The sequence below is a fragment of the Cephus cinctus genome, unplaced genomic scaffold (assembly GCF_000341935.2).
Source record: "Cephus cinctus unplaced genomic scaffold, Ccin1 Ccin1_scaffold0330, whole genome shotgun sequence".
Taxonomy (NCBI): Eukaryota; Metazoa; Arthropoda; class Insecta; order Hymenoptera; family Cephidae; genus Cephus; species Cephus cinctus.
In genome coordinates, this window is record NW_014333027.1 from 1,614,969 (window position 1) to 1,640,112 (window position 25,144).

General features: G+C 41.0%; 2 protein-coding genes and 1 long non-coding RNA gene across 3 annotated transcripts; 1 reads left to right on the plus strand and 2 right to left on the minus strand.

Moving 5' to 3' along the window:
* Positions 1-639: 639 nt before the first annotated feature.
* Positions 640-24,752, minus strand: LOC107266982 (somatomedin-B and thrombospondin type-1 domain-containing protein). The gene is made up of 5 exons (XM_025083882.1): positions 24,116-24,752; positions 11,636-11,830; positions 10,419-10,539; positions 3,273-3,349; positions 640-2,127 (listed from the first exon to the last, which is right to left on the minus strand). The coding sequence occupies exons 1-5, from the start codon at positions 24,348-24,350 to the stop codon at positions 1,916-1,918; spliced, it is 840 nt and encodes a 279-aa protein (XP_024939650.1). The 5' UTR covers positions 24,351-24,752; the 3' UTR covers positions 640-1,915.
* On the plus strand, positions 12,695-13,229 carry LOC112494193. Its single transcript, XM_025083883.1, has 2 exons — positions 12,695-12,844; positions 12,935-13,229. The coding sequence occupies exons 1-2, from the start codon at positions 12,775-12,777 to the stop codon at positions 13,162-13,164; spliced, it is 300 nt and encodes a 99-aa protein (XP_024939651.1). The 5' UTR covers positions 12,695-12,774; the 3' UTR covers positions 13,165-13,229.
* On the minus strand, positions 19,324-20,554 carry LOC112494194. The gene is made up of 2 exons (XR_003059389.1): positions 20,419-20,554; positions 19,324-20,005 (listed from the first exon to the last, which is right to left on the minus strand). It is a non-coding gene; the product is annotated as an uncharacterized LOC112494194 (long non-coding RNA).
* Positions 24,753-25,144: the final 392 nt, after the last annotated feature.

Here is a 25,144-nt window from a genome sequence, read left to right on the forward strand (position 1 = left end):
TGTAAATCGAAAAGTAATTATAAAACTCGTTGCATGTAGTAGACTATCGGTTTCCGTTCCTTTCTTCATTGGGCAGTTAAAAAGCTCAACTTCATACTTTCTCCATAATGGGTTGAAGATTCGCAGAAGAGGTCCATCGGAATCAGATGACTAAAGGAGGATGATATCAATGCGGAAGTAGATAGGTATCTATAAGAAAAGCAATTTTCGAATTGGAATTGTGTATCTCGTTATCTTGCTCTCTTACGTTATCTTTCTGATTGGATGAGTTTTGCTTCTATTCTCTTTCCCGTCATTACAGATTCACCTCGACGGAATTAACGAAATTCGCACTCACCCCGCGATTGTGGTTTTCTACCTGTTAATGATTGTGAAAAGTCCATGCGAATTTTGGGAGAGTTCGACCATCGCGTGTGAAGGTAACACCTAGGGTCGACTAAAGGTCGAATTCACACTTGATTCCCATAGAGAGATATAAAGTAAGGAGAAACAAGGGTTTGTTTCAAGAATGACGGACCGACTGTCCGGCGCGAAAATTCAAATTCGTCTCTGGCTGGGAAGACAAAACTGCGCGACTCTGGTATAATGCATAGTATATGTATATATAAAGGTAGGCATATATATGTTTAAGAAAACTAGTAAGAACGTACTACACATCTGTTTTATTATATACTTATTCTCTATAAAATATTATCTTTGATATGTGGACTCAATTTATAAAATAACTTACATACAAATATACTTATTGCTAGTTATTCAATGTCATGTTAGTATGTATTATCGATAACTTGTAATCTTTAATGATTTTATCAGAATGCCTACACGCAATGTGCCCAATCTCGTACCACGTGTCTATAGATATGTAAATAAAAGAAAAGGATCTCTCCCGGTCTCTCGTATTGAGAATAAGGAAACCGAATCGAGAGATGATCGTCGGCGTTGCGTGAATTAAAAGCACAAGGACCTTCGTTAGAGGTGTCGAGGAGTTCGCTCTCCTCGAGATTGGTTAATACATGTCAAGTGACTCAAAGAGAGAGAGAGAGAGAGAGAGAGAGAGAGAGAGAGAGAGAGAGAGAGAGAAGGTAAACAGAAGAGAAGAGCGAACGGCACTGAGTAATTGAAACAACCAATAGAAAAGTGTAGAGGGAGTATAGCAAGGTAAAGAAAAGAACGGATAAAAGAAGGGGAAAAAAAATGAATCATCGATGACTTAACAAGAAACACAGGAAATCTGCCGAGCCCGAGAGTAAACGGCGCAGTAAAGTAAAAAACGTAAGTGAAGACAAGGAGGATAAAAAGTGGCGATATAATTTCGCAGAAGTAAAATGGAACGAAGAGAGAGAGAAAGAAGGAGGCGGCATAAAAAAAAGGTTCCATATTTCTCCAGTAATTTCAGCGTCGCGACGCGACTCCTCCAGGTGGCGAGGATCGATTTGTGACGTCGGGTGTCTCTTGGTGGAACAACTGTACACAAACTGTCGTTTTCTTACCGGAAGTCCTTACGTGGAGATGGATTCCGGTAGGCCTCGAACAAATAACGAAGTCGAGTCTTCTCGTCGTCGGAATAAGGAAACAAGTAATACGTGTAGAAAGTAACCAGGAAACGAGTCTCGGAATTTACGTTGTATCGGGGCAATCAGTTTTCCAAGAATTTTGATGTTTGATATTCCTTAAGTTTCTGCTTTGCCCGCGAGATCGTGATAGCGGGTTTTGCTCTTTTCTTTCTCTCAATTGTCTATAAGTTACCGTCCGTCGCTCGCTTATAGGCGCGACGTCGCGACGAAATTTAAAATTTACAATTCTCGTGATAAAAGGCATCCCATTGTTCCGTTAATTATTTTCCACTTCCGTTGCTCCGCGACGCTTCGCCACTTTCTCTAGCTTCCCGTCGCCACGCCTGAGATCCGTCTGTCCCTCAGACGAAAATGAAGTGAGGTTGGGGCTGACACTGAGACGTATCACAATTCGGTCCTGTCTTTTTCGTTCGCAGCCATTTTCCATGACAGTGGGGTGACGACAGCATGCTCCATCTGGTGATCATGGCTTCGGTACCACCGTCGCCCTCGCATCGCCAATCCAAAACGCGCCTTAAGGCCTGTGTCTGGCACTTGACGCAGACTCTGGATCCTGAAACATGCATTCGTTCCTTGTCTCTCGGCATTTTTCACAATATTAAAGCTATCTCTTTCTTTTTTTTTTTTTTTTCGCGAAACATCAGCACGAAAAATTCAGCTTCGTTAAAAGCTCTGCGAACGTAATAAACGGGCTTGCGTGTACTCTAAGGATTTCTTGATTTCACGCCCTTACCTGAATAACGCACTTATATATCATGCAATACGTCATGCAAGTGAATCGCATTGCGGTATATGATAATGAGAGGAATAACTTTTCGTGGAGTAAAATATCGTATGTAACTTTTCAGGTGGTTCTCAAAGAAGAATCTTTCAGTGTACTTATATCGTATACAAGATACTCAAAGCCTGTCCCGAGGGCACACGAATTTTCTATGACTTCTGCGGTTACGCAAAGTTTGACAGTCGTTTGGAATACGAAAACAGTGCGTTCACCGTATACCATGATTTTTCAGCATTCGTCGTGGAAAAGCTTGTCCGAAGTCCTACAATATACTTTTCCAAAAAATATTTCTGGAAAGAAATTCCATCTCGTTCCGCAGATCGACTCGCAGCTTACCGTCCTTCTCGATTTGACACGTTCCCTGGGAACTGGGCATGGGCAAGCAAATTCAGCAGTTTCCGGCTCGCCGGCAATTTCATTGGACAAACACGAGCAGAGAATCCAATTCCTAGGCAATTCCCATTGACTGGGCGTTCATCCCGATCGATTTTTGCCCCTGAGCCGTTCGTGGTAGGTCGTTATAGGGACTTCGGTACGTGGTAGGTATTACCTTCCAAGGCTACCAGGTTCCTTCAAGGATAACGGGTCCTGGTGATACGGGAGGAAGACGTGTAGCGGAAAGGGCGAAATAGAAGGTAGGAAATGGGATGATAAAAAAGGAAGTGAAAGGCATGGGGCAAAAAATGAAAGAACAGGAGAACAGACTCGGAAGGGGCAGGAGGGGTATAGTCATTTCCGGTATGTTCCAAGAAATCCGAATAGCCGTTGGTTCAACGTCGGATGAGTCTTTTGAATCGATTCTACTATTATCAAAGTCAATTGGCGCAATCTATTCCTATGCTGTTTTATGGCTATTATCAATAATGCTCTATTTTTATTCTCTTTTTAGTATTACTCTCTCTCTCTCTCTCTCTTACCCTCCGTGAAGCCCGACAGGCTCGCTTCCTTGTAACAGGCCTTGGTAGCTTTTGTCACCGTGAAGGTAACGCAGTACCTGAAATCAAAAGAATAACAAAATGTTGATTAAATTAAAATTCAACGATTTCACGAGTACATTCATCTCAACTTTTAAATGAATGACAACCTCGAGGTATCCTGATGGCGAGGATATATTTTCTAATTGGAGAAATGGTAAGCTCGATCAAGCAAAGGTAAATAACTCGATGCTTCTCTATACTGAAAGTTATTACCAGCGAGCAGTTTATGACTGAGCGCAGTCAGATGCATCCTCATATACTATATATACACGCATTCATACGTACATATATATCTATAAGGTGGTCTAGAAGTAGAGTCAGGGCAATCGCAATCTCAATTGAATCCACCAGAGTACATGGAAAAGCCTGGTAATAATACCAAACCCCACTAGCTATTTCTATATCCAAGGGCCAAGGGCTTCCGCTGGATATCCACTTCAGGACTTTTTAAAATGAGCACGCTTTACGTCATTGATCCCGACCCTAGCACATTCCACATATACTTTTATATATATATATATATATACACGTATACACATACGTTATATCGTTCTAGATAGATTCGCTTTCTGCTTAATACATCTTGATTTAAAAATACAATAGAAAAATGCTCAGTACCTTTTTTATTCAGGATTCAAGATAGACTTCGTAAGGGGTAAAAAATATGCATATGCTAAGGGTGCGAAAAAGAGTAAGCAGCACGCGTATCCCGTATAGAAACTTGTCGCTCGTTGACGAGTGAATTCATTCGAAACTCAAGTAAAACGAGAAAAAACGTTCTCGTTCGTTTGGAGAAAAAAAAAGTTCCCACATGTGTTTCTCCTTTTTTTTCTCTTTTTCATCCTTCGTATCTTTCTCGCAGCCCCCGTGACCAGACAGCATTGCCAACTTTTTTCACTTCTCATTTTCGAGGCTTTCGACGTCGAGCGTCGGAGAGAGACGCACAATGCTCGACCTCGTCTAGCTTGAAGCGTTTTAACAGCCTCCCCTAGTGCCGACGTTACATACCTCGTCCAACAAGCCGTAGGTATCTCTGGGCTATACCCTCTTCCGCATCCTGGTAGAACATCCCTTGAACTGGTAACCCCTGGTGCCATTCATCGATTCTCTTTAATTTTTTTCTTCTGATTCTATTTATATCCTATTCCGCTCTTACTCATATTCTCTGAATCCGCGATAAAGTTCTGTGCACCTGGTACAGTCGGGCTTCCCGTACATTAATGGGTACTTCTGCCTAAGGCTTCCTTCACACCGAAATTCATTTCAGTAGTTTTGACACGGTATTTCTTATGAAAGATTATCTTTCTCTTTTTTTAGAGTACATAGGCAAATGTATTTAAATTCGATTTTTATTCAATCAGCTATTTTATTAATTTATTCTGTTTTGATACTAATCTTATATAATGGCCTTATAATGGTCTTATCATGGTATAGCATTATCGGTAGCTGGTCTCGTTAATGTGTATTAATATAATATCTCTCGTTAAGTATTTGCCATGAAGTAAACTGATACACAGAGTGGCAACGACAACAACAGCCCGCGCAGCTAATGCAACTATAAGAAGAACAAGAGCAACTTCAGCACAATAGGCACAGCCGGAAGTCTGGCGTATACTTGGGTTATATGATATAATAATCGATACGGGTTACAATAACCTGAAAATTATGGTCCTGTGTATTGGGTACCGAATGGGATTTTGCAGTTTACAGGTTAACCTAGTGAACGTATACAAAAACCCGCCATTGAACTACGAGGCTAACGTAGAATCAATCACCTCTGAGGTAGTTGAATGAAAGTTGAAGAAAGTTTTATTTGTTTTACCTGTTATTAAAACTTTTTTAATTAATCAAGATTAGGATGTCCTATCCTTCGTTCCTGATACTACCGATACCTTAATTATATTAAATAAAATTATCCTGGAACAAATACTCATCGATAGTAAGCTTGTCGATTGGAATTTGAAAAATTATCTAAATTTCCGGTTTGGTATAACGTTAAAAATTCTGCGCAAGTGCAGGTACAGTCGAATAGTACAGTAGAGTATGGTGCACGTCTGATCACTGACTGACTCTTGCTAGGAGCTTTGATATAAAATCATCCAGATACTCGATTCACGTGGTAACCCTGTTTTCCACGATTTAAGGATATAGGAATTTTACGATATTACATTTTTAATATATTGACCCCAGTTGTGATTCCTGGAATGTATCGATTACGTCAGCAACCCAGTAATCACGAATGAATACTTAATTGGCACTGAGGATAATTAGTTTCTAGGGAAATAAACAGCTGGCGAAACTAGGTGGAAAATTAATTCCGACGAGGACATGTAAATTTGTCCAAAGTCAAATCTTAGATTAATCCTCGGTACGTGGTTCATAAATGCCAACTGTTACCGGCTTAAATTTCTCCAAAGGATCGCTACCTCGTTATGTCTCGTCGCTATACGTCATGGCACATCGGACTTCTCCGTGGCTCTTGGATGTACATACGCGAAAAAAAAGCAGACGTGCGTACATTAACATTTTGCAATTTCCGGCGGGAAATTTAAAATCCCCGAATGGAAATATCAGTTACACAGAGCATTTCTAACGTGTGCCTGGCCAGAAGCACGTATCCCGTAACCTCCTTGTTTCTTAAGGGGGGTTGTTGATTTTGAATCCCCTTCTCATCCTTGAAAACTTCGCATGCTTCACCACGACGACCAGTAAGACGATCATCGTCGCGAATACGAAATTTCATATTTTCGGGATACGCATACGCCAGTGTAGACACTTGAGGTACCGGCTTAACATTCCGCTGGACTTTTTATCATAGGAAAGCTGTCTTTTATGGGTGACCCGAATTTTTATGACGTCGTTTTCCAGCGATAGCTTCATCGGCAGAAGGGCTCAAGAAAGAAAAAAAAAAAAAAAAAAAAAAAAAAAAAAAAAAAAAAAAAAAAAAAAAAAAAAAAAAAAAAAAAAAAAAAAAAAAAAAAAAAAAAAAAAAAAAAAAAAAAAAAAAAAAAAAAAAAAAAAAAAAAAAGAATTACTGAGAAAAAAAAAAACCAATTTTGTAAAAACACTCAAACCAATCGCTAACGGGTGTCTCTTCGTGCGGAATACAAAGTTTATAGTAATTCGTATTGACAACACGTATAACCAATGTAATTCAATGATTTCTCACATCTACGTCGTCTAAGCAAATGAGCTGTCTAACGACCTGTACGAGCTAAGTGGATCCGACATGAATTCATCTCCAATGTAATTATTCCCCGATGGGGAATATTTAAACGACAAACGGTTACCCTTTTATTTTCAAAATTATTTATGGAACTCGACCGGGAGTCCGTAACTGAATAAATTCTCTCGCCACCGTTCATTTTCTCTCGTCGACGTCGAGCCAGCGTCATGACGGTTTTCCCACCCTTATACCCATACCCGATTCGCCCGTAACCGTCGATAAATTCGTTAAAAACTGGAGCTCCACTTTCAGCGCGAATATCGAGTCCACGCGACGTCCATTAGTTTATCATGACGTTCGGCTAGAATACATTAGTCGTATCTGCTTGGTACGCAGATGTTATAGGCAACTCCCTATGCAGCATCACTTTATACATACACATACCACTAATGGCACAAGTAACTATGCATACAAAGCTACCATTGATCAGCAGCCAGACAATACCAACACGATCGACCGTTCACCTGCAGGTATTGAAAATATAAAAAATAAAAAAGAAATGACCTTTTAATTCAACAATTCGAACGATACCCCGGAGGCGGTAATGATAAACAGAACTAGTCGCCGACGTAACAACTGACCGGAAAGTGCACAACCGGATGAATGCACGTACGTGTCCGATCGGTGTATCGTGAGCCAGATGCAACTCACGGTGCTTGTCTATGCGGAAAAGGAAGGACTCTGTATGCTGAACTATGCGTCTGCTCTACGTGAAGTCCTTGTGCAAACAGGCAGTGTCCCTTTACGTACTTTGAGTACGTTGCTTCTGGTCAGGTAGCTATTCAGTTAGCCAGTAGGTACTTGCTGCTATACGTGTTCGGTAGGGTATATATTTTCTATGTATACATGCCAGCACCCTACTTCTAGGTACCAGCTTAGCTACGTACCTACCGCCCTGCCTACCAACCTGACGGACAGTAAGCCAAAGAAAGTGCTTACTCTTGGTATTCAGGCTCGCCACTATTTAAATACGTATCCAGGTAGGACCAGGTATCTACTGTATATCGCGGTTGAGCTTCTCTGACGTACGAAGTCATCAGGTTGGTGCATTTAGTTATTGAAAAGTGGCGACCTCTACAAACTTTTGTTTCTTCGATCACGGATGACGCGTAGGTTTAGGTTACGTAATTTTCCCACCAGTTTAGCTTCACGCTTATATGGCTAGCCGTACACGCGGGAGCATAGTGCATCTGGCTTGAGAGCCGGTCCTTGCATTGTGCAACGAATTGCATCCGCGCGCATCCGATATCGGGATGCTCCCATTACGTGGCACGAGGATTGATGGCAACCCAGTCCTGCATGTAACTGTAGGAAATCTAAAAATTCTAATTCCTTTTATCTGTACGTGTATTGCTGTATCTTTTATGAATTTCGCTTTTCTTATGCAGCTGCTACGCAATAATTCACAACTGCTTTATGAATAAATATTTCTAAACCCTGATCTATATGCATATGTATAATGTGTATTTTAACGCGATTGGCCTTTGCAGTTCGATAAATATTGTATTTCTGGCTCGTGTTCTGTTTCGCTTGTCTGCTATCGAACTTTGCTTGGCTGAATGCACTTAACAATTTTAAGTAATACTATATTTACTTCTAACTTTTCCTGTGGGTATACGCGCGTTACACGTATTAAATAACCGGCAACGTTCGGGATTCTGTTTTTTGTCTAAACTCGACCTTCTTGGTAATTTCACTAAGTAGATAAGACGCCGATTGGGAATTTGACTGGTAAGGTATTCGGACAGCTTTCGGGCGACAAGAAGGTACAGTTCAAAAAAGGATTTAAGGTCTTATCGGGAAGCCGAAATACGGTCTGTACAGAAATATATATATATATATATATATATACTTGCCGATATACATATATACAGTACAAAGTAGGTGCTGGAAACGAAATTTCCTTCCGGTCTCGAGCTGTTCGGATTAATTAGTCGTGGTTACGGAGCTTTCTCGGTTGAACACTACGATGAAAATGCTGCCTTAGGTGAGGGAACGTTAAAGCAAGAAGTTTCGCAGGGATTCTGCGGACACGTTCACCGGCGTTTATGGGGTTGTTATATATACCCACATATATATTACTGTAGACTCTGCCTTGATCTTCCCAAAGGCTACCGTAGCAGTGGTATCCAGTTTATAAGTTTAAACATCCCGACCAAACTGAGTTTCCAAATTTCATTTGAAAATCCTCACCGCAGCCAGAAATCCGGTGTACCGTTCGAAGTGGCGAGCAAACAAATTCTAAAATTCCTTGGAAATTTGGTTTCTTGTTTTTTCAGTACTCGAAGAACCCTTTTAACGGGGTCTCGAGAGAACCCGAAGATCTCAGGATTCAGGAAGATCTTCGTCCATCAGAATGGAAAGCCAAGTGAGCGTACCTTTGGATATTCGTGTGGTGCATGTGCGAGACTTTTTTTTTTTTGAAAGAAGATAAAAATTATGTCTCCACTCGATGGAATTATATCGAGAGTTTATACCGATTTTTTTTTAAATTTTATTCCGCCAACGAGAGACTCCTGCTCTTTTCACTCTTTCCTTCGCTTTTTACATTTTTCTTCCTTTAACCCCTCACGCCCAACCAAGATGCTGGGAATTTGTTTACGATTCAAGAGGGAGGCTGTCGTCAGTAATTTATTCTCGCTTACGGTATTTTATCCAGACTGCGAACTTCTTGCCCTCGGAGAAAGAAATATAAGAAAATGAAAGGCAAAGAGAAAGAAGGAAGAAGACAGAGAGATAAAAAACAGATAAAAATGAGCTATCACAAACAACCTCTGTATCTGACAGCGGTTTGCTCGACAATGCCAAAACTCCGATAAGAAACAGCTGCAGAGGTAAATTTTCAAACGAAGAATTCTCATTTACAACGAAGACGAGACACAACGAAAATTGCTAAAGGAAAGCGACGAGCGTCGACCACCAGTCGGCCAGTTTCAGAAAATTCCCTACTGCCAACTATACCTATACGCGAGATGACCAATTATCAGCGATACACAGTAATACCCATGGATAAATCCCACCGGCGTCATTTTACAAAAATACCTAGATCCTCATTCGCACTCGACGATTGAATCGTCAAAAATGTTAACGTGCGTTCTACAGCACATCGGTATATCAAAACCGAGAATTTTACCTGTTTCACAAAATGTTTCAAGCCTTGTAAATTCCGAGAATTCCCCAATGAAAATATGTGCCTCGCGCCCTGATAAATAAATGTCACACGCGTTCCACGCCCGATGGCAGCATTTTTCAAGGGACTGTGACAGGTAAGTAATACAATTTAATATCCACTATATTGGTTATACGTGTCACTTTTCAAAGATTATTCATATTACCAGTCTTCACATTCTCATTTCTAATATACTCTGTTCGAACAGAGAAGGCGCGCGAGAATTTCGAATAGACAGGTACATACATAGGAAACGGCGTGATTAAAATCCCCGTTTCGATATGAACCCCCCCTCCCGCCTCCACGCCCCAAGAAAAACGAAATTCCACATCCTACACCTTGGGAATTCAAGGATCCACGTGTATCCGCGCACACGTGCACGTCAAATAGTGCGAGATTCTCCCGTGGGTTAAATAAGCACACAGTCGAGAGTTCCTCCGTTATTCACGTGACGGAGAAGCACGACTAGAATTCTGGATGTGAATCGTTCGAATCACAGTTTATTATGAGAGCCATTCGAGCTCATTAGTGCATCACAACCATATCCAGTGAAAGTTTCCTCTTGGTAGAACTTAACGAGAGTCCCAGGAAACGTATGGAAATACCGAGGAACATCAAATACGGGTCTTATGATACCCGAGGGATATAAAATTTTGAAAAATATAAAATAAAAACATTTCTTCCGACTTACTCCTTGGATACGTCGTGCTCGGGATCGTTTCTGTACCGAAGTCGTAAATTGGTCCTGATGTCATTACTGTCGTTAATATGTCTCACGCCACTCAATTCAGCCGGCAGGAGCAGCGCCACTTCTAGAAATAGACATGAAGAAGAAGAATTAATTCACAGAAGAATTGGCTCTCTCGTTAAAGGACAATGCTATGTGAAACGGTGTATCCCGAATGGAAAGTCTTGGGTTAAATGAGAACAATCGGCCCTTCGAAGTTGACGCAAGGAATAAGGCGGTATTGCAATAAATAATCACGGCTAATCCATTACCCTGTGATTAATTATCTGTCTTCTTTAGCTCCTTTTCATCCTGCTTTCCTTATGGATTTTCTTGTTTTTCATTCGTATTAACCTTATAGCTTCGTTCCATTAATTTACTCTCGGTCTGGTACCTGCGGAAACCCACCTTAATGAACCTTGTTTCGCCCGAGAAAGATTGTCCGGTAAGGTATGAGAACTCTCGTGGAAAATTCGATAAGTCCGTAACAGTTTAAATATGAGGGATCCATTATTTGTACAGTGTCGAGTTAAGCTATCGAATCTGCTATCCACGGTTTTTCAGATCGTCGTAATCTTAGGATAAACCCTCGGAGCAATTGTCGTCGATCAAAGTGGGTGAAATCGTGTAGGCTGGGTTGCTATAGGAATTAGGTATCTAAGAGGAGTCTCGTGTCGATCGTTATCGTACGATCGCTTGAGCCACTACGCAGATAAAACCAGTCCTGACCTTTTTCCCAGATCCCTTCTATATCCTTACTCTCCTCTTCCTCTTATGGGCTACCCTTGATCCTTGCAGAATTGTTTTGTCATTATTGTTATTGTACTAAGGCCTGACAGGGACAAGCCAATCGATAGCATGCGTGGGTTTTGATATTTATATTTTTTCTTTGAAAATATTTCCTTTGGATTTTTAGGAATGGAGCACGCTAAAGGCTTATTATCGTTCGCTGCCTCACCCTTCATGTATTCCTAATTGTCTGATAGTACTTATCAAGATTTCGCACAATGCCGAAGTTAGCACGATTTGGCTATGGTATTCCATCTGAAATGCCACGAAGGATATCTTGCGCGAAATTCCATTCATTGTCTTGGGTAACGAACGTACTAATTACGCTATGGGAATTCAAAGCCAAACGTATAATTTGTTCATGTTAAATTCATCGAACGAACGTTTCTTACCCTTTAGTGCGGATTTTGGATTTCTATGGTGACACTTGGTACCCTGACATCCTCTGTGCTGCACCAACTGCGGACAGTGCTTCCCACCATTTTCGGCAGCTCTCTCGACCATCCTTGATCTGCTTTGAGCACCAGGTCCACATTCGCTGTCGCAGACAGACCATGGACCCCATCCTGAGACAACGCAATCGAGCACTGAAAAAAAGAAAATAGTATCGAACGTTAACAGATTCATGTGACAAAGTTGGACAATATTGTTTAACCAGTTTGAAAGGATTCCTAGGAAACTTTTTTTATGGAGTTAACACCGTCGCTGTTAATGCCATTCGATTGGATGAACAGTAAAAACAAGATAACCGCAGAAAATCTGCTTAAGAACAGCAATATGGAAGGTGAAGAAGGCATTAAGGACATTTTACGACGTAAATCCTGACAGCGCAGTAATCGCATTTCGCAAAAGCCATCTTCTCCACTAAGAAAGTCTCCACACACACCAAGAATACAGTTGAAACCCTGGAGGCGGAATTGCCATCCTCCTGACACGACAACGATTACGTTCGTCAAATCCGCACGATATTAAAACTGTAATTTCGTCAGAACGTGGAATTGCTAGCGATAATAATGAGTAACGAGTGAAGAAAACTTGTGTGCCACTGCGTGCTAGGAAAATTTAAGGGGTTAAAGTACAATGACCGTACGGTTGGCAACTCGTGTACAGTCTATTCTGAGCGAGTGCACGGGTACCAACCGTGAATAAAAAAAAATGAATTTTCAAGTATCCCACCTATCGATCCTCAATAAAAATTAATAGAGGATGTGCCCACGAACACGTGAAGATTTTATCTACGTGATTCGCCTCCGAATAGCCTAATTTTCTCCGTTGGTCATGCAATTTTTTATTTTTTTTTTCCATTTTTAAGCCTAATCAGCTCGCTAACCTTCATCCATTTCCGGTAGACATCTTTCCTTCGATTTTTGATTTTCGTTTGTTCGCTCACTGACGAATCCCAGACATTCGTCTCTAGCAGAAGACAAAAAAACGTCACGAGTAGAATAAGAGAAAAAATCACTTCCGGTGACAGGACGTGTAATTACTTTTTCTCGATTTCGCAAAAAAAAATTCAGAAATTCTTGACAGTATGACACGCAGGAGTCCATCGTCCCAAGAGAATTGGCGGAGCATGTCGTCGCGTCATAAAAATAAACACGGTAATTTATGTGGTATATCCTTTTTTTGAAAAGTGTCAAATTCGAATATCCTCCTGTCAAAATTGATAGCTCGGGCTACGTCTTTAACAGGACGACGCTACGCGTTGTCGACAAGAGCTCAGGCAGTATTGTCGACGGTCCTAGAGGATATCCTCGAGAAGATGCTGGATGATGCGAAGAAGATAGCCGAGGATGCTGGGAAAGGACGCATGTCCTTGGAAGACATAGAAAAGGCCTTAAAGAGACTCTGCCAATGGTTTCATCCGCAAGGATCGATCGCTGCCAAGGACAATAAATTACACAAGCAATCGAACAAGTGATGCGTCATGGGTAAATTTGCCGAAATAAATGTCAAAGTAAATCTGTCAATGTGAACTACTCACTTTTGTACGACCATTTATATTACAATTGACAAAAGCAACAGGTCTGCTCGAGTGAGGATCACTCGAATGAAACGCAAGATGATAGAATCGCGTGGACTTCAATTTTATTTGAGGTTATCGAGGACCCTCTATATCCAGTGCTAAGCTAACCCTCGGGGCCACGCATACGCGCACCCTTATTCCACTCTCATCCCTCTCGCAGCACAGTCCGTTTATTCCCTCAGTAAGGTTTAACGATCGTGCCGACTAGAGTGCCAAATATCCGGGATAATTTTCGGCAGGGTTCAGGTTCGGGTATGAATAAATAAGGTTATGAGGTACGATCGACGGGATCGATGTGGAATCCGAATCGAGTACTTTCCGCGAATGTCGCTTTACCTCCTTTTCATAAAAATGAGCACTCGACGACTAGCTTAATCTACATAACAGAATGTACACAGAATAATTCATATATGACGAGAGAAAAATGTAAGAATACCAAAAGTCAAAGATACTTATTTTTGTTGCAGAGAAATTGACTTTTTTTTTGCTTTTAGGTAATATCAACGATCTTTCACGAGTAAAACTTTTTTTTCTAACCAAAGCTTTTTCGATATAACGAAAGTGGCTGTGTATCACGTCAAAAGTCTTTGTCGAGATTTTCACGTAACTGCCATTAGATCAGATTTCATAATGTCAATGCGAGTCTACCCATTGTACGTCCAAGGGTACATCCGTCTTCAGAGAGTTCGAACTCATTATCGTTTCGCCTTAAAGCAGTGAACTTTCTCTCGTCTACCAAAGGCAGCGTCTGTGAGTCAATCGATAGAGTACAAAGTGAAGTGAAAATGAAAAATTTACGTAAGAGTGAATTTGCAAACGACTGCCTACTCGGGTAGTGACCGAAATAATGATCTGAAGAAGAGTCGCCCTAGGCTTCACGAGGGAATCATAAAGAGCAAAGGGCGAAGGTACAAAAATAAAAATCTCAAAATTCTTATACACCTAGGACTGTCGGAATTAAAAAAAAAATTAGCTGTTGATTTTTGACATGAAAAAAAAAAATTTTCCTTGATCCTGTTTACTTCCTAAAATTCTTTCATGTATGCTGAGTATTCCAACAATATTTATTCCTCTACCTATTTTGTACCTCATGTGCAATCCGACTACCCTATGTGCACGGTAACGTTATTAATTAAAACAATTTCGTGGTGATCGAAGAGCTTCGATAAATGAACATGTCGCGTGGATTTCTTGATACTCCACGTCTACTGCTCGAGACATCTAATACTGTATTAAAGTTTCGCCTAACTCGGATATCTGTAAACCAACCGTTTCATTTGCGACCAACTGAATTCAGCCCTGTTCTCCATCCCCTCCTACGAGAGACCAGTCTCATTAGGGGCTATTCAAGGTTAATTTTCAACCACCCGTATTTCCAGCTGAACTTCTTAACTCTGGTGGAAACATGCCCAAAAGGCTTTCACGGAAAATTAGAATTCCCTGTGGTGTCTGGAGAACTTTTTGCATCTGTTATCCTCTCCAATTTTAGCACGGTAATTCCAACGCACGTATCATTATGTAACGGAGGAGCAATTACACAGCATCCGTATATCTTTCTCCCATGGAGATGCGCCTTGAAGATTCCGTCGAAAATTCCAAGATAATCATCTGAGAGGACAGATAACATGAGGCCAGTATAGGCAATTAGTATTGTTTAGACAGGCTGAAGACATAATCACCAGTTGACTATCTTAAGGTAGTTCTATCGGTACACGTACGAACCAAAAGTTTCGACTGGAACAATAGGTCTTCTACACGTGCAGAGTGCGTCGCTATAATCGTGGCAACAGCGCAATTCCCTTCTGGTAGCTAATGTAGATACGTAGAGATTGATATTAATTATTGGTTGGAATAAAAGTAAAATGTCAAATCGCATACGGTATAAAGGCCGATTTATGAAGAAAAAAACCCGTGATAAGCAGTGGGAGGCTGTTACAGCTATGTGTAAAGCAAATTCAGCCAAACGTCAAGGAGGATCACATAACCTGTTTCGAATCTATTGTAATTTTATAACCTGTTGACTCGTTTAGTATATTTTATTAATATATTCTAATAAATGATGTGTTTCATTCGAAAAAAAAATTATTATTTCAACTTCTTCCCAGAATACCAGAATGCAGGCAATAATAAGTTTCAAATGTATTGGCTATGGCGCGCGCGGACCAGTTAGCTGTTCATACACTGTTGCCGCTTCGTCACCGCTGGTCGTCGCCATATTCGGGTTGGAATGGAATTTATATTTTTTGTATGACGATATCTCCAGTACTATGTGGTCAAACATCGTCATTTTTCTTCGCAATAATCCCACAGTACTACTTTACACCCCACTGTTGTTATTTAAAAATGGTAAGATCCGTTTAGCAGTTATAATGCAGAATGTGTCAGAAGTAGTATCCTTGCGCATGTTAGGTATACGAAGTGTGTATAGAAAGTGCTATTTGTAAAGGCAATTATCTAATAAACTAAATGGTGGGTCGACTTTACAATTTGGAAATCGGTTCATAATAATTGTGTCTACAAAATAATAAAATTTTAGAAGATTCGTAAAAAGAGTGAAAAGCGATAGAACTACGTTAAGAAGTGTAGAGTCTATGGTTTCGAACGAAGACAGTGAATTACAGGGAAATTATCTCGTGCGATTTTGATCTCGACGAGTGTAAAATCAAGTGTCCGTAGCGAATTTAAACGTGTCTTCTGAAAAATGTCGATCCTCAACTGTTGATAAAGATCGGACGTTCGAGTTGTGTAATTGATGATTTTTGTGAATGGCGACCTAGGGGGCAGCACTAAATCTCCTCTAGTCCGCTTAAGTAGATATAGGACAGTGAGTAAAAGGAAAAAAGGAAAGGTCATAAAATGTTTCGATAGGCGCCACCTGTCCCTTAGTCGTCTCCAAAGGATCTCAAAGAGTCCTGGCGCCAAACCCTCCTTTTATCCGCACACACCAGGGTGTTTTTCTCAGGACATGTTGAAAGGTCAGAAAGACGTAGTCCAGTCATTGCCACATAAATTACGAGTCCTGACAGTGATTTACTGAAAATGTATTTTCCTGAAAAAAAGGAAAACAAAAAAAAAGAAAAGAAAGCGAAAAAAATGAAAGATAAAGGCGATGTTTCTTAGTCAAGCAAAATTGTATCAGGAAAACGTCAATTTTCTCGTACCGTCTTTTCCCTTCTACCCATAAAGAATGTCTAACAACATAAAATCTCCAACAAAAATCATCCGAAGGTCCTCCCAGCTGAGAGAACAATCTCGTCGGCAGTCTTGCAAAAATTGGCCGTCATTTCGCGCAAATGAATGAAGCAGACAAGTCAGCTTGTCATCCCCCCGTTCGAAGGAGCAACGACGAAGGTGGCGTGTAAAAGTAAATTAGGGCTGAGGACAAACCTTCCCCAAAATGGCAAAATATCAAACAAAGCAGCTCCCGTCAAGTTTTTGTAGGGTTGTAAACATTTATCGTTATTCTCCTCTCGTTTTCCTACCAAATTTCCCCAGCCACCAGTCATCATTTTCCTGGATCTGCACTCGAACACTTAAAATTTTCCACCACAGTCCTCTCGTTATTATTTCTAATAAAATATTTTACTCAAAAACAAATCAACTACAAACTTCAAAGTCTTACAGTTGTAAATTGGCTTTGCGCTACTACCGGAATATCCGAATTAACTAAATCCTCCCAGGTAAGGATCGTGCTACCAGCAACCCCGTTGCGTACGACCTTTTCAAGTAGTTTTCCCTAGGTGCTCCAGCAGAGTATATCCAAGTGCTCGTATAAGTATGGCCATTTGTATAATAGCGGTCTGGTAATCAGATTGGATTTACGATGACCGTGAAGCACGCTGGAAACTCGATCATTCGCCGTATAACAGTTTGAACGTAGCGAAGAAAGTTTATAGAGAGCATTACGGGACCCCTCGAAAAACTTGGATACAGCGTTAACCGGTAACACCGTAAAGAGACCAGGAAAATTTTCTAGTTTATTTTTATTCCAGTTACCAACATAAAACGCAGCTGCGACGCCTGGCGCTTCTTTCGATCCCTTTTTTTTCCTCCTTCTCGTCAATTCTCCTCGGGCACACAGCTTGGCAACTATATGGATATCCGCGTCTACGTCTGTGCCGAGTACAGAGTAAATTCCAAATGTCTAAAGGGGGTTGAAGGAGGGTAAGTTTATTACCAGCAAACATAACCTTACCTGACCTATACCCTCCATTATAATAATAGACTTATTCAAGAAGTTTCAGACCGTACCTTACCCCCTGCGCTATGTACACAATTTCTAAGAGGGTGGGTCAAACTATTTTAATGGCCAAAAAATTAATTAATTTCCCGCTGTATTTCTCTGTACCACAATTTTTTTCAATTCCCTTCCATTCCTCATTTTTGAATCCTCTTTCTCTTTCTCCCCTCTCAACCCTCGCCGCCACCAACTTCTCAGTCCACTCGAGTCTACTCGAGCGAACGGGGTCGAACGGGGTCTGCTTCTTGGATGAGGGATGAACTTTGCGAGATTATGTTCGCGGAAGATTTCATCCCTTTATATTTACGTCCTCCTATCGGCTAAGCTCCCTCTCCCTCTCTCTATCTTTGTCTCTCTCCCCCTCACGTATATTCTTACTACGACCACGTGCGGATCAGATTCGAGGTAGAAAATTCTTAAGCTCTTCCCCAGAGTCCTACGTTAAAACGGCAAAGTGCCTGGGCGACGAAGTGGTTACCCCTGCGGGAATTAACAGGGCCGTATCAAGTATGCTAACAATGCTATGAACCCTTGAATTCCTACTGGATTACGCAATATAATATACACTTTCACCCTACAGTCTTACAGCTCTGTAGTAGATCTCAAACTTATGCTGCCTACTGTCTATCTCCGACTGTGACTCTGACCTTATATATGTACATGCCGGGCATTTTATATGACACCTGCACGTAATACCGTTTCACGAGAATTTGAACGCCTGATCCATTTGGACGTTAAAACTACCGGGCATTGTCTTAGATTGAATCTGAATTTACGTCAGACGACTGTGAATTGCTCTATTTTATGTATAACGCTGAAACTGTGAATGGCAGATCGCGCAAATGTAATAATCCACGGCATCCAAGCACTCATGGGACACTTAACCTCACTATCGGAGTTTAAAGTCTATATGGAATTGTACCGAACGGTTCTTGTATTACGCATTGAGTCTACGAAGTCAACGAACCCGCGAGAAGCGTCATGGGAAAGATGAAAAAAAAATCATCTAAACGATTCCAAGTGTCGGACTGGCTGTTTGTAACGAGAATAACAAATGCGGTCTGGTGGCTACCAACGCTTGCGGAATTAATTAAAGAAGGGATTACGCAGCCATTTTATGCATATAAATAGGGGATACAGAAATAATTCTTTAGATTGGACAGTTCGATGCTTCGAGATAAATGGTCTGGTTATTTCATTAGTCTTCTCGCTTCTTTTTTTTTTCAAAGCATCTAAGGACTTTACCTACTGCCATACCGAATATATCTTAATTAACTGGTGTAATTAACGAGATTGAAAATGGTTTTAATTAAAAAAAAAATTCATATCCTTTCAGGAGAGTCGACGCTAATTTAATCGCAAGCCAGATGTCTCGTTACTTTAATTATTTCGTTAATTTTTGACGGAGTGAACGAATAGGAACGATCCGTTGCTGTTGTTATTAGATGAGTGAAATTTCATGAAAATTACTAAAGGAGTAGGCCCCTGCAAGTTTCATCGCGAGCGAGTTTTTTCGAATGAAAATGCAATTTTAAGATAAACTTTTTAATATCATTGTAAACGAATTTTATATGTATATATTTAAGTATGCGTATACACATATACATCTGTATTGTATATGTATTTTATATATGTAAACTCTTAGATTTACGTTAGAATCACTCATGCTATACATATATACATCGTATAAGTAAATCTAGCGAAAAATTTACTTGTATCATTTCTCCATCGCGTATAAGCGCGTAAAAATATTCGAGAAACCGTAAAAGAAAAACTCGTAAAGAAATAACCGATGCAAAATCAATTTTCAATTGTAACCCCTGACCCACCAACATGCCACTCACTGAAGTGACCTTAAATTCGCATTTTCGCTTGAATAAAACATCCAAATGCCTGAGAACTTGCGTTAACCGGATGCCAGAGTAATCCTCTGTATATTGAAAAATTCCGTAAAAAGTAAATAAAACGACGAGGACACTATTCCACTTCGTCAAGGTTCGCGCTTCCTTACATAGAAAGGTGTAAAGAAATTCGTAGAATCTCGAAAATTTCTAACCAAGTAAAAACACCGCCAGTAATCTTAACCGCTCTCGGCGTAAACCTGCTGTAAAAGAGTTTCGAGTTTCGTAATAAGTGCCGAGCACGTATTATTATTATCGCTCTCAGAGCGAATCTAATCCTTTCAAGATGGCCGAGGATCGCGTTACCTTTGTCGTATAAAATTCAAAAATGCCTGACAACTATGACGTCGACTCCATTTAACCTCTGCACTAAGCTTAAGCTCCAGTAATTATCAGTCACCCTATACAGCTAACAGACACGTAAAGGATGTCAAAAGACATGTCCTTCGAAGCGTCTTCCAATCTTTCATCCAGTCCATTCCACCGCGTTCCTTGTCCAACTTGCTGTACTTGTTTCTCCTTTACGTTTGTTAATGCAAAAATATGTTCCCACTCCTTAAAACGAATTGTCTGCGTCGGTCATCCACACCAAAACCTGACAAAGACAATGCACCGTATTAGCATGACAATGGAGTGGCACGTACGGCATCAATTAAAGAGCACTGGGAGCGACCGGACAGAACAGACGCACGTACAGACAAAGGACCTTCATTTAGATTAAAACGTCCCATCAAAATGTTAAATGACTCGTGTAGAAGCGCTCAGGGCTACGCGTCGGTTGTATCTGTTGTTCGGTATTATTAGCCAAGGGTAGTTTGTACGTGCGTGAACATTCGAGCCGGCAGTCTCGTCTGCGATCCGGGACGATTAATCACTTTTTAAAAGAGCGCGTCAACGGCCATTCATTTTCATATACCATAAACGGCTGAAGCAGCTTCAAGGAACTCGCACTGATAATTAACTATAGAGCCGACTGATTCACGGACCTTTTAAGTTTTCGACACTCACCTTACGCGTACGACGTTCACTCGGAACACTTTCGACATCGACACTTTTAAATGCATTTTCTCGAAATGCTCGACAGAGTTCAAGTTCAGGATCACCAGCCGGTTATCGTGGACTTTTTTGTATTTTGTATCTTGTACCTTGTTTCTATTTATGATTGAAATCGCCAAGAGACCTGGTGATTCGTAAGAAGAGAGATTATGAGAATAAGAAGATGGGTATAAAGGAAATGAAAAAAAAAAAAAAAAAGTCCAAACCGAACCAGGCTGGGCAACCACTAGGTGGGTCTTGGTGCTATGGAACACATAGGTCTTGTACGAGACTTCTTCAGGACCTCGAGATAAAGGTATCATGGACCTGAGGAAGAGAAGAGGAAGAGGACGAAGAAGAAAGAGAGTGACGACACGAAGAATGAAAAAAAAAGGAGAAAGTGCTCGCGTGTCTACGCGAAGGAAAAGGAGGCAGAGGATAAATGTAGAAAAGGAAGGGAGCGAACGAAAGGAAGAGAAGGAGGCGGCGAAGGCGCAAATAAGAACTGGCTTTAGGTACGTTTGGGTGAACCAGACACCCTGCTGCTCGGGATTAGCATAACCGGCCCTACGGGTCCTTTTTTCGGTACCAGCCCTGCCGGACAATGTCGCGCCATTTTACTTGCTAAGAAGCAGAGAACCCTGGCTCGTCCGTGGTTACTTTTGAAATTGAAAGTTTACCACCGACGTCGGATCGTATACTATGGACGTCTGCTTGTATACTAACTTGATGGAGGCCATTGCCCATTAATCCGTATCGTTAAATCCTCCTTAAACATTCGGCTTGTTGGATTTTAGTAGCGTCCCCAAGCGTGACTCGTGGGAATTGAGAGGTTGTTTAAAACGATTCAAACCCACTGATAGTGTATATTCTCAATGAACGATTTAATGAGATGCCGTACCTTTGGAATACATACGTGTATAACTCTAAGAGTTTCGAAACTCTAAACTTCTGTAATTTAATTTAACAGTTATTTTCAGATACTGGAATCCAGTCAGTTTTCAATGTAAACGTACCGTAATGGGAGTTTCAATGACAATTATTATAATGAATGACAATTTGTCATTAACTCGTCAGGGGCGACAGCAACGAATAGAAAATTAACGAACGTAATGCTCGTTGTATAGGAATACCGATACAGGGTGGGATTATAAAATATTTCATCGGTGCCAGTTTTTACGATCTGACGCGAGCGTCGTCGTCACTTTTTTTTTATGACCCATCGAATACCGAATGATCCGTTTGCAAATGAATTTCGCAAAAACCCAATACTTCGGTATACACGAATATAGTCAGCTATGGCTGGTTCGAATTACGGCTATCAATCCAATCTGGCAGTACTAATCGCTCTTTCATTTACCCGCCACCCCTGCGACGCTTAATCAAAATTATCCGAAAATTACGAGATTTGTCAAATATGACACAACGCCCTGTGCCAACCCTCACAATTAGTTTTACCAGGTGGATGAAGACGCTGGGAATTTGGTGATAACAACCCCATAAAACTCGAAGCAGGGTTACACCCTTGTAACCAAAAATGACCGAACAACTCGGTGCCATACTGGCTGCCCACCAAAATTTCTAAGTCCTACAACCCCCTTATACATCTTTGAATCGTTCGATCGATTCATGAATGCATCATTTTTTTTTCTTTAAAATATTAATTGTCCAAGTAAATGCATAAGACTCGTCGTTACGTATACGGAAATTTAATTCAATTTCGACGGTTATACGAATCGAACGAGAATTATACATACCCTTGAGCAAGCACGTGAGAATCGACAAGGAATCGTTAATCAGTATCGAGAGGGCGAATTTTCCCCAGTCAGGTAAATCAGTCATACAATTTTGTAGTATATAGCCGAGCTCGGTAAAATGTAAAAGAGGATGAAAGAGAATTGAGAAAAGTAAGAGGGTTCAAGAGGGAACCGTAAATTATCATAAAGCGAGAAGGGTGGCAGCATTAAGGGATGGTATGAAAACGCGTTAGAGCGTTACTTTGTATACGTATATATATAAATACCTAAATCTACTACGTGAATAACGTGTCCACCTTGCGAAATAGTTGTCTAACGCAGTTGTCGTGAACGCTGGGAAAATTTATTCGGAAGTCCGTCCGCTGAGTTACTACTTTACCCTCGACCGTAACAGACCGGACACGCTGTTAGGTACATATGTGACCGCAGAATTATATATGAGTACAAGGAGATTTAGAGAGAAGAGATTGTACGTATTTACGGTTGCCAGTAGAGAAGTCAGCGTTTCACAAAGCTACGATAAGAAAAGTTAATAAAGGAAACGTTCAATTTAACAGGAATATTGCACAAGCATCGGAATGAAGGTTTAAGCAGTTGATGAAATTGAAAAAAGAAAAACTTTTCAGTCTTCTCAGTGGAAGTTAGCTAATCTAATAAAGTACACGGGTATTGAATTATAAATTTGTGTAAGAGCACTGCTGCAAGTTCTGACTGTAGAGGAAAGTAAGTTGGTAGGTGGATAAATAGCTGTGAAAAGATTGAAACATACACAAAGGCAGACACAGGCACCCTTCTCTGCAGTCTGAAGGTTTAAAATCTGCTAAAGACTCCATTTACATAAGAACGTCACTCGGCGGAAATGACTTTATAAGGAAATTGGAAAAGCCAAAGTCCTTGTTCTGTCGTCTGATAACGCGTAAGGAAAAAAAAATAATAATAATAACGACTCAAGCCCCGTGTCTATCGATACAGAGTCTTTCGGATTCAAGCATAGCATAGTGTTATGGAAATCTGTGAAAGGTCTATTATACGGAGTAAAAAGTGGGGCCCTGAGCGTCGCGAGGCTGCATACGTGAAGTCAGTGGGTTCTATATCGTAATTGAAGATCGTGTGCGCAACAAGTAAAATTCGCAAGGTTCCCGGTGCACGTATGCCGCAAGTAGAAAGTGTATAAAAATGGCGGGATTAAGAAATTCTGTTCGAAAATAAAAATAAAAGTGTACCGAACGTGCTTCGTGATTCTATAAATATCTTTTCTATAGATTTTTATATTTTGAATACATTTTTTATCATTCATTTCACTCGCGGCATCCCTTTTACGTGCTGTCGTTCAACGCTCTGCTCTACGAGTATGATGGAGCACTTTACCTTCCGGGACAGGAAAAAGAGTTTGAGAGGTCATCGGTAGTAGGTAAGGTTAAAGCGAAGAGAATAAAAGAAATTTAGGAAAAACAAAGAAGAACGAAAAAAAGGCAAAGGGATAAAGAAAAAATACAGAAATGAAAGAGCGGTAAAAGAAAACTACGCGGTAGGGACTTACGCTTGGGGAAACTGGGAAATATAGAAATTCGTCTCGTCTCTCTCGTTAACACGAGAAAGGAGGACGAGGATCCTTCCAAGGTAAAGTTTTCGAGAATGGATAGAGAAGGAGAGATGAAAAAGAAGTGCACGTCACCGAGAGACCCTCTGGGGTTATAGTGAGTATAGAGGGAGTTAGTTTTGAGAGGGTTGGACAAGTCAACCCAGTTTCAAAAGTCTCCAGTGAGTTTCCGGTACTCGGTTATTACATATAGTACCTGTACACAGTGCTGCCTGTAACGTTAGTACGTTGACGTTCCCCTCTTTCTCTTTACTTCTTTCTCGCCCACGCTTTATCCCTTTTACTCTTTATATATACTCGAGTGCTCACTCACCGCCGCATGCATCCTTGAAGTCGTGACAGCAGTCGCCCAGCTTGAGACACGCGTGATCGCAATAACACGGCTTATCGGTAAGCACTTGTATTATGGCGTTAGGTGACGTCTTCTGCACGACACACGCGGAGTCCCGTCCAGGACAGCAGAGTTTAGCCTCGGCGCAGCTTCCAGCGGAGGCGCAGCCCAAGATGCCGGCGAGTGTCAGACAACCAAGTATCGTCTGCCAATGCATTGTCGTTGGTGTCCTCTTGGGGAATTTGAAAGAAAATAATTTTCTAATAGTCGCGTACACGACGAAAGAATTTTTCAATCCCGCGACCACTTATGGCAACTACAGTTAGACCGGAATCACGTAGCAAGTAAATGGTCTCTAGTTCTCCATGCGCGGTGATGAAGTTCTGATTAGTTTTTGAAGATTGTTCAGCCTCAAGCTTCAAGGCGCTGATGAAGTATCTGCCTGCAGGACCTCGAGGCTTGTGCGGCCTACGCAATGCAACTGCGCCGCGCCAGTAGGTGCACCAGAGTTAAAAGCTGAATCTTCCCCATAGAATTGCCCCACCACTAGACCACGTTCCACACCATGGGACCGGACCGTATGGTGTGCGGCGAACGGACGACTGGGACGCCTGGCGTCCCGGCGCACCTTGATGGCAGCGACGTCCTCGTTTGACGCACGGGCATGCGCCAAATAGGACTTTAAACCTTTATTTACTTTATGCGAGTACCAAGTGCCTACCTGCCTGTATGAATGCCTGTCTCTCCTCATTATGAACAACATGTGACTTAAGCAATTGTACATCTGAATTATATACATGAGGTGCTCTTTGACATTGTTATACAGTCATTGTCCGTGCTTACGCGTTTGTTACATTTCAATTTATTTATACCAACGGTACGATATCTTTGATAATTTTATAGGAATTTCATATATAGATTATGAAATTAATACTGTTAATGTTGACCAAAGAATTTGTGGGTTACCTTGCTCCAATGGTTCTCGTAATTAATGCACTGGGCTTATGTAAA